The sequence below is a fragment of the Homarus americanus genome, unplaced genomic scaffold (assembly GCF_018991925.1).
Source record: "Homarus americanus isolate GMGI-L3 unplaced genomic scaffold, GMGI_Hamer_2.0 scaffold19117, whole genome shotgun sequence".
NCBI lineage: Eukaryota > Metazoa > Arthropoda > Malacostraca > Decapoda > Nephropidae > Homarus > Homarus americanus.
The window spans coordinates 2,568,886-2,578,885 of record NW_024754704.1 but is presented as its reverse complement, the minus strand read 5'-3'; the positions used below and the strand labels follow the sequence as shown (position 1 = coordinate 2,578,885).

Below are 10,000 nucleotides of genomic sequence, written 5' to 3'. Positions count from 1 at the left end.
CCCCTGATGACGTGTGATGACCCCTGATGTCGTGTGATGACCCCTGGTGACGTGTGATGACCCCTGATGTCGTGATGACCTGGTGACGTGTGATGACCCCTGGTGACCGTGATGACCCTTGTGACTCAGAGACCCCTGATCACGTGTGATGACCCCTGGTGACGTGATGACCCCTGGTGACGTGTGATGACCCCTGACCTGTGATACCCCCAGACCTGTGATGACCCCTGATGATGTGTGATGACCCCGTGACGTGTGATGACCCCTGGTGACCTGTGATGACCCATGGTGACCTGTGATGACCCCTGACTTGTGATGACTTCCTTGGCAGTGGAACTTCCATCATGCTGAGGTCCCTCCTTGCCCCTGAGGATCTGCACTAAGAGGTCAGCCTTCTGTCTGGGCCAAGTCGAAGGGACCTGCAGGGGAGCCCAGGCGAACCTGTGGGGGTAGGAAGACCTGTTAAGTACCTGTGGTTGTTGTTGGACCTGATAAGTACCTGTATGAACCTGTAGAATATCAGGACCTGTAACCCACTTAAATTGAGGTTTCTGGTATAGCACTGAGAGAAGGAGAGAGAGAGAGAGAGAGAGAGAGAGAGAGAGAGAGAGAGAGAGAGAGAGAGAGAGAGAGACCTACGAGTTACCTTACAAGCCTTTGACACCTGTAGCAGAGACCTGTAACCTACCTGTAGAAGGGTGGAGCCATGCAGGTGGTGCCGAGGCTTCCTGAGGTCATCTGTGACACCTCCTGTAGGACCTGCTCCTTTCTGTCGTCGCTATCCTGTAAGAGGAGAGGAGGACAGGCTTTTAACAGACAGTCACAGTAATTCGTCCTCATTATATTATTGGGAGTCATAATATCTACAAAGACTCAATGTAAATTTAATAATGGTAATAGTTTAATTATGTCTGTGCTACTATTCTGACAGGTTATTTTAGTAGTAGTAGTAGTAGTAGTATTAGTAGTAGTAGTAGTAGTAGTAGTTTATCCAAGACACAGTTATAAGATTAACAATCAATCAAGGCTCAGTACTTAGACCATTATTATTTATTATATACATAAACGACATAGATATCGGCATAGACAGAAACATAAGTCAATTTGATGACAACACTAAAATAGGACGTGTAATTAAATTTGATGAGGACTCCGCAAGACTACAGGAAGATCTAAACAAATTTCTCAAATAGTCTGAAAATTGGCAGATGAAATTTAATGTGGACAAATGAAGTACTTAATCTAGGAGATGTGAACAGAACCAGATACTAGACGAACATCGATGTTATAGAGATATCAGACTGTGAGAAAGATTTAAGAGTAATGATAAGTAGGAATCTTAAACCGAGTCAACAATGTCTGGTTCGTAACAAGGCTAACAAAGTACTTGGGTTATACAAAGGAGGAAAGTAGTTGCAAGACTAAGGAGGTCATCCTAAAACTATATCTTGCGCTTGTGAGACCAAACTGGATTACACAGTTCAATTCTAGTCACCGTATTACAGAATCCCGAGAAAGAATTCAGAGGAGAACGACAAGACTAATCCCGGTGCATTAGGAACCTTGAGTACTGAGACAGGTTAAAGCATCTTAAGTTGCACTCCCTCGAGAGACGTAGAGTGAGGGGCGATATGATAGAGGTGTATAAATGGAAGTCAGGGCTGAACAAAGGTGATATAACAAAGGTACTCAAACTATCCAACCAGGAGCGAACTCGTTACAATGGTTTTAAATTAGACAAATTTAGATTTAGCGAAATAGGTAAACACTGGTTTGGAAACAGAGTAGTGGATGAATGGAACAAGTTACCAATATCATCATTAACTGGAATACGCTGAATAGCTTCAAACACAGGTTGGGTGGATATATGAGCGATAGGGGTTGGGTGTAAACGGGACTGCCCAGTATGGGCCAATAGGCCCGCTGCAGTTTCCTTCATTCTCATGTTCTTAAAGACCAAGACGAAAGACTAAGGCTAAAGACTAAGACTAAAGACTAAAACTAAAGAATCAGACTAAATACTAAGACTAAAGACTAAGACTAAAGATTAAAGACTGAAGACTAAAGATTAAAGACTAAGACTAAAGACTAAAGACTAAGACGAAAGACTAAAAACTAAGACTAATAAAGCAATAGAATAGGACTAAATACTAAGACTAAAGACTAAGACTAAACACTAAGACTAAGACTAAACACTAAGACTAAACACTAAGACTAAAGACTAAGACTAAAGACTAAGACTAAGACTAAACACTAAGACTATGACTAAACACTAAGACTAAAGACTAAGACTGTATACTAAGACTAAAGACCAAGACTCTCACCTTGAAGATAAGACTCACCATCTCCTGAGAGCGTGTTGCCGCCACCTCCCAGGTGGGTCACTGCACTGACTAGGACGATCACCCAGACCGCCCACACGATGCCACGCCCACTCAACAACATTCTTCACGATCATTGGTCCTGTCGAGAGAGAAAGAAAAATATGAGCCAATCAGAAAACTAAGTTCATGGCTATTGGCTGTGTAAAGGAGAAAGAGAGAACATATGAGCCTATCAGAAAGCTAAGTTTACGGTCATTGGTTGTGTTGAGAGAGATAAAAATAAGGAGCCAATCAGAAAGCTAAGTTTACGGTCATTGGTTGTGTTTAGAGAGAAAAAAATATGAGCCAATCAGAAAGCTAAGTTTACGGTCATTGTTGTAGAGGGAGAAAGAGAACATATGAGCCAATGAGAATAAGCCAAGGTCACGTGTGTTGTTTTTGTCTCTGATTCCTTCATGTGAGACAGACAGACAGACAGACAGACAGACAGACAAAACACAAACTGACAGATAGAAAAAACAGATAGATCGAGATATAAACACAAACAGACAGACAGACACTAAGACAAACAAACAGACAGACAGACAGACAGACAGACACAAATAGACAGACACTCAGACAGACAGGCAGTTTCTCATTGTTTTGTTTCATCATATAACTTATTGTTGTTGTTGTTGTTATTATTGTTGTTGTTATTGTTATTGTTGTTGTTGTTGTTATTATTGTTATTTAGTTATTATTGTTGTTTATTGTTATTGTTGTTATTGTTATTGTTATTATTATTATTTTATGTTGTTATTGTTTATTATTATTATTGTTGTTGTTATTGTTATTGTTGTTGTTGTTGTTGTAGTATTTAGTTTGTGACCTTAAGATAAATAAATACAAAATAATATTAGTTTGGTCCTTATTACGACGATTATGTTTCGTGGACACACACACACACACACACACACACACACACACACACACACACACACACACAATTCTCAGGTACTGACTTATTATAAAAAACTCACCTGGGCTAATTAAAGATTATTATTACTACTCGCTAATTACCTGGTTGATTGGCCTATGACTCACCTTTGATCGTCAGCGTAGAGACATGGTCAGAGTGATAATTAGGGAGGAGGTGTTCAAAGGAAGGAAGGAAGGAAGGAAGGAAGGTGATTAATTTTTGAGGAAGGAGGAGGAGGAAGAGGAGGAAGAGGAGGAGGAGGAGGAAGAGGAGGAGGAGGAAGTGAAAGGGTGATTTTGGAAGGGAGGAGGAGGAGGAGGATAAGGAGGTAATTTTGAAGGAAAAGAAGGAGAATTTTGGAAGGGTTAGGGAATGAAGGATTCTATTAAGAGAGGAAGGGGAATGACTAGGAAGGGCCATTTTGAGGGGGAAAGGAAGGAAGGGCCATTTTGAGGGGGGGGAAAAGGGAATAGGACCATTTTGAGGGGGAAGGAAGGGACCATTTTGAGGGGTAAATGGGAAAAGGGTTATTTTGAAGGAAAAGGGAGAAAGGGCTATTTTGAGGAGAGAGAATACAAAGATATGATGGGTTGAGATGGGAAGAAAGAAGATGGGGGAAATCTACGTCATGTGTCTGCTGGTAACAGGGAGTCTCAGCCAATCAAATCCCAAGAAACCCTTTAATGAAGCATACTAATTGTGGATAATATAAACAAAAAACTTAGTTCCTCATACTTTCTAATTAGGTCATTAAAGTGGCACAATAATGGTGTAATGGTGTATCATATCCCCTCACTTCCTTCCCCTCCCTCCTCCCTCTACTACCCTCCTCCTCCCTCCCCACTACCTCCCTCCTTCCCTCCCTCCTCCCTCCCTCCCTCTCACTTCCTCCTCCCTCCTCTACTACCCCCTCCTCCTCCCCCCTCCCTCCCTCTACTACCCTCCCTCCTCCCCACCACCTCCTCCCTCCCTCCCCACTACTCCCTCCTCCTCCTCCCTCCCCCTACTACCCTCCTCCCTCCCCCACTACCCCTCCCTCCCCCCCCTCTACTACCCCTCCCTCCTCCCTCCCTCCTTCCCCTCCATCCCCCTCCCTCCCTCCCTCCTTCCCTCCACCCCTCCTCTCTCTCCCTCCTCCCCTACTACCCTCTCCCTCCCTCTACTACCCTCCCTCCTCCCTCCCCCCTCTCACTTCTCCCTCCCTCTCCTCCATCACCTCAGCCATCAATATTCTCACTCAACGAGAGAGACAGAGAAGGAGATACGTTAATGCTCCTTTAATGAGAGACAATTACGAGTCTCCAGGAACCAGAGACATTGCCACTGACTGAGGACGACCTGACACTGACTGAGGACGACCTGACACTGACTGAAGACGACCTGGCCACTGACTGAGGACGACCTGACACTGACTGAAGACGACCTGGACACTGGCTGAGGACGACCTGACACTGACTGAGGACGACCTGGACACTGACTGAAGACGACCTGGCCACTGACTGAGGACGACCTGACACTGACTGAAGACGACCTGAGACTCGAGACTGAGGACGACCTGACACTGACTGAGGACGACCTGGACACTGACTGAGGACGACCTGGCCACTGACTGAGGACGACCTGGACACTGACTGGATGACATCTGGACGACTGAGGACGACCTGACACTGACTGAGGACGACCTGACACTCTGACTGAGGACGACCTGGACACTGACTGAGGACGACCTGGACACTGACTGAGGACGACTCCGACACTGACTGAGGACGACCTGGACACTGACTGAGGACGACCTGGACACTGACTGAGGACGACCTGGACACTGACTGAGGACGACCTGACACTGACTGAGGACAACCTGACACTGACTGAGACGACCTGACACTGACTGAGGACGACCTGGCCACTGACTGAAGACGACCTGACACTGACTGAGGACGACCTGGACACTGACTGAGGACGACCTGGACACTGACTGAGGACGACCTGGACATGACTGAGGACGACCTGACACCTGACTGAGGACGACCTGACACGACCTGACACTGACTGAGGACGACCTGGACACTGACTGAGGACGACCTGACACTGACTGAGGACGACCTGGACACTGACTGAGGACGACCTGACACTGACTGAAGACGACCTGACACTGACTGAGGACGACCTGACTGACTGAGGACGACCTGACACTGACTGGAGGACGACCTGACACTGACTGAGGACGACCTGACACTGACTGAGGACGACCTGGACATTGACTGAGACGACCTGACATTGACTGAGGACGACCGGACACTGACTGAGGACGACTGGACAATGACTGAGGACGACTGGACACTGACTGAGGACGACCTGGACACTGATGGGAGGAGAGCTACACGAGACCCGCCCCAAAGTCTGTCACCATAGCAACCCTGAGCCCACTCCCCCCAAGTCCTTAGTTATTTGATCTACCGAAGGAAAAGAAGGAGGGAAGGAGGGAGGAAGGAAAGATGGAAGAAAGGGAGGGAGAGAAAAGGAGGAAAGGAGAGAGGAAGGAGGACAGAGAATGAAGAAATAAAGAGAGACGAAATCTTAAAGAAGAATAAAGAGGGAAGAAGGAAGTGAAAGAAGGAGGAGGAGGAGGGAGAAGGGAGGAGGAGGAGGAGGAGGAGGAGGAGGAGGAGGAGGAGGAGGAGGAGGAGGAGATTCAGTAGCAGAGAGAGAGAGAGAGAGAGAGAGAGAGAGAGACCAACACTAAAGACTCACCAGGTAAACAGGGGGTTGATTAACACTCAATTAAACACCTGCTTATCAGAGGAGACTATATGAACCTCTCTTTCTCTCTCTCTATATCTCCTCCCACCCAACCTCTAGTCACCAACCCACCAACCCACCAAAACCCATCTACAGACAGTCTCCAACCCACCTTCAAACAACCAACCCACCTCAACCTCAACCCACCTCACCAAACCCACCAACAGACAGTCACCAAACCCACCTCAACTATAGACAGTCACCAAACCCACTCAACACCAACCCACTCTCAACCCCACCACCAACCCACCACCATTAATATTTAAAATCTTCATATTTTTTCTTCTGTTTTACAATTAAGGAAAAATCCAATTTACATATATATATTTTGTTACTTTTTTGTCGACTATTGTGTTTTAGAATCAGTTTCAATTTTAAGGTTTAGACAACCCTGTTCCACTCTGTCTAACTGGCTGATGGATGGATGGATGGATGGTTGACTGATGGATGAGTGGATGGTTGGATGGATGGATGGTTGACTGGAAGGTTGACTGATGGATGAATGGATGGTTGATGGATGGATGGTTGGATGGAAGGTTAACCGGATGGATGAATGGATGGATGGATGGATGGATGGATGGATGATGGATGGACGGATTTGATCGATGGATGGATGGATGGATGGATGGATGGATGGTCTGACTGGATTGATGGATGGTTGACATGGATGATGACGGATGAGGTTGATCGGATGGATTGACGGATGGTTGATGGACGGATTGATGGCTGATCTGGATGGATATGGATTTGACGGATTGATGGATGACTTGATGGATGGATTGATCGATGGATTGATGATTGGATCGACGGATGGATGGATGGATGGATGGTTGACTGATGGATGGATGGATGGATGGGTGGTGGATCGATGGATGGATGGATGGATGGGATGGTTGACCGATGGATGGATGATGGATGGATAGATACGACCAAGGGCATGTAATGTATGCACGGTACAGTATGCACTGTATGTATGTACCCTGTATGTACGGTATGTATGTATGTATTGTATGTATGTATGTATGTATGTATGTATGCATGTATGTATAATGTATGTATGTATGCATATATGTATGTAATCAGGTTGATCAAATACTGATTTTAGCGGTCAAATACAAATACTTTATATCCAAGAATAAATACAAACCCAATACCACATAATAGAATTACATTTATCATCATTAATGCCTGAAAATTTCTGGCTCAACTTAGCTCGCCAAGAGTGTAAAAAATTAACAGCTTTCTAAACACTCTCTCAGAAGGTGCCGACGTTGCAAAGCAGCCTCAGAATGCTCTTGGCAAAGTGCCTCAGAATTTTGAAGCTTTGTATATTACCAATACTTCATGGTTGATGTCGCGCAAGAACACCTTCCTCTAGGGTATTGCTCTTAGCCCGTCTTCACCACTGTAGTGTGGTTTGTTGACGGCTTACCATCGATGGTCCAGGAGGCATGTAGGCAAAGAGACGAGGTCGTTTTACAATTGCCATCTTGTTCTGGGCTGATGCTCACGGAAATCTCATTCTGAATTTCTCCTTCTGACCTCTCCTGTAGTCCTGTAGACTCCAGCAATATTAAGTCCAAATCTTCGAAATCTTTCTTTCTGCAGTTCCTCACATGGAATCCACACCAACCCGAACCTGGGGTCCATGGCAGCTGCAGCAATGACATCAATCCTTCCAGAAATGGATGCAACCTCTTTTGACAGATGACTGTAGTGCATTTGTCAACTTAAAGCAGCAGAGCAGTAATAAAAATAAACAAAATTACATAAATAAAACAAATTCAAGTGTCTTAGTCCTCACAAATTGTCTTGTTGTAAAACACAAAATAATTTTTTCCTTTGTTTATGGAAGAGGCAAAGGCAGTGGCCTTAAACTAGCTACTGCCTGTAACACTAACAAGTGTCAAATATAATTATAAAATGCAAATACATTGAAAAATGTATTTAAATACACTAAAATACAAATACAATTGTATTTGATCCACCCTGGTATGTATGTATGTATGTATGTACTCTGTATGAATGTATGTATGTATGGAGATTAGATGAAAGGATGAAGGACTGGGGAGGAGGAGGAGGTGGGGAGGAGGGGAGGAGGTAAGGAGGTCAGGGAACAAGAAGGAGGAGGTGTGGAGGTCAGGGAACAAGAAGGAGGAGGTATGGAGGTCAGGGAGAAAGAGGTCACGAGAGGCCCTGACTCTACCTACACGACCTCTGTCTGTCTCTTGATGACCAGGTGGAGGAAAGCTTTGACTCTCCCAACCTCCACCTACTCCTCCCCAACCCTCCACCTTACCTCTCCTCCAAATCCTCCACCTCACTTCTCCCCAACCTCTCCACCTCACTCTCCCCAACCTCCACCTTACTCCCCCCCCAACCTCCACCTACTTCTCCCCAACCCCCCTCCACCCCACTTCCTCCCCAACCTCCACCTTACTTCCCTCCCCCAACCTCCACCTTACTTCCCTCCCCAACCCTCCACCTCACTTCCTCCCCAAACCCTCCACCCACTTCTCCCCAACCTCCACCTTACTTCCTCCCCAACTCCATCCTCCCAACCCTCCACCTTACTTCCTCCCAACCCTCCACCTACTCCCTCCCCAACCCTCCACCTTACTCCAGTCGCCTTACACCTTATCTCCATCCTCCTTAACCAAGCTTTCATCCTACTCCCTCTCTTTCCTCTGTTTTCCTATCCATCCCATCCTGTTTCGTCCTAGTCAATCCACACCCAGACCCTCTCCTACTACCTGCCCTTATCTATGGGTCTTCAGCTTCTTTACCTGCTGCAGCCAGCCAAGCCAAGCTGCTGGCCAAGCAGCAGCCAAGCCAAGCCATCACCGCTAATAAACCGAGTCTATTCACCAAAGACTTTAATGTACAGAACAGGAAGTGATATTACAAACACACTCATGGTCACTGTCTCAAAGAGTACTGGCGTCACACAAGGGGCCGAGAGGCAGAGACGCGTCACACAAGGGGCTGAGAGGAGACGCGCCACCAAGGGGGTCGAGAGGCAGAGACGCGTCACACGGAGGGTCGAGAAGCAGAGACGCGTCACACAAGTGACAGAGGCAGAGACGCGTCACAACAAGGGGGGGTCAAGAGGCAGAGACGCGTCACACAAGGAGGGTCGAGAGGCAGAGACGCGTCACACAAGGAGGGTCGAGAAGCAGAGACGCGTCACACAAGGGGGTCAGAGGCAGAGACGCGCACACAAGGGGGGGTCGAGAGGCAGAGACGCGTCACACAGGAGGGTCGAGAGGCAGAGACGCGTCACAAGGGGGGTCGAGAGGCAGAGACGCGTCACACAAGGGGGGGGGGCAGAAGCAGAGACGCTCACACAAGATTGAAATGTTTGAAGATTCTATTATGATATACATTAATACATCACCTCAATGACAAATAAAAAAACATCTAGGTATTAATGTGTGGTGTTGATGGAGCATGGGAGCCACTATCATGCCTCAAGTGAGTTAGAATACAGTTTTAACTTGTCTCACCACGACCACTCTAGCTATAACCTGTCGAGTCTTGGCCACAACATCGCCCCTTCACATGTGGAATTAATCACACTTCGTGGTGTCTGGTTGGTCAACACTGAGGTGGAATGGAAGACGAGGGACTTGGATACTATTAGATGCTAACCTCCTGCCACCACCACCACCACCACCACCACACTCCTTCTACCATCACCAATACCCCGCTATCACCAACCTCCCACAACCACCACCATCACCAACATCCTAATTTTCGTTTACTGTCAAACAAAAATCGTGTACAATAATTCACCAAATCTAATGTTGTTTATATCCCCCCCCACCCTACCCCCACCCCCCTCTGCTCTAAACACAAATCACAGACGTCAATCACTAATTTCCTCTAAATCACCTGGACGTGAGACTGTGTCAAGAAA

The 10,000-nt window shown here is 46.4% G+C and overlaps 1 protein-coding gene across 1 annotated transcript in view; it reads right to left on the bottom strand.

Annotated features, from left to right (window-relative positions):
- Window positions 1–10,000, bottom strand: part of LOC121855952 (probable G-protein coupled receptor CG31760) — a 76,919-nt gene that overhangs the window by 54,195 nt on the left and 12,724 nt on the right. Inside the window, 3 exon segments of the mRNA XM_042351171.1 lie at window positions 216–441; window positions 689–863; window positions 2,343–2,463. Of these exon segments, the coding sequence (XP_042207105.1) occupies window positions 216–441; window positions 689–863; window positions 2,343–2,445 (504 nt within the window). The 5' untranslated portion in view covers window positions 2,446–2,463.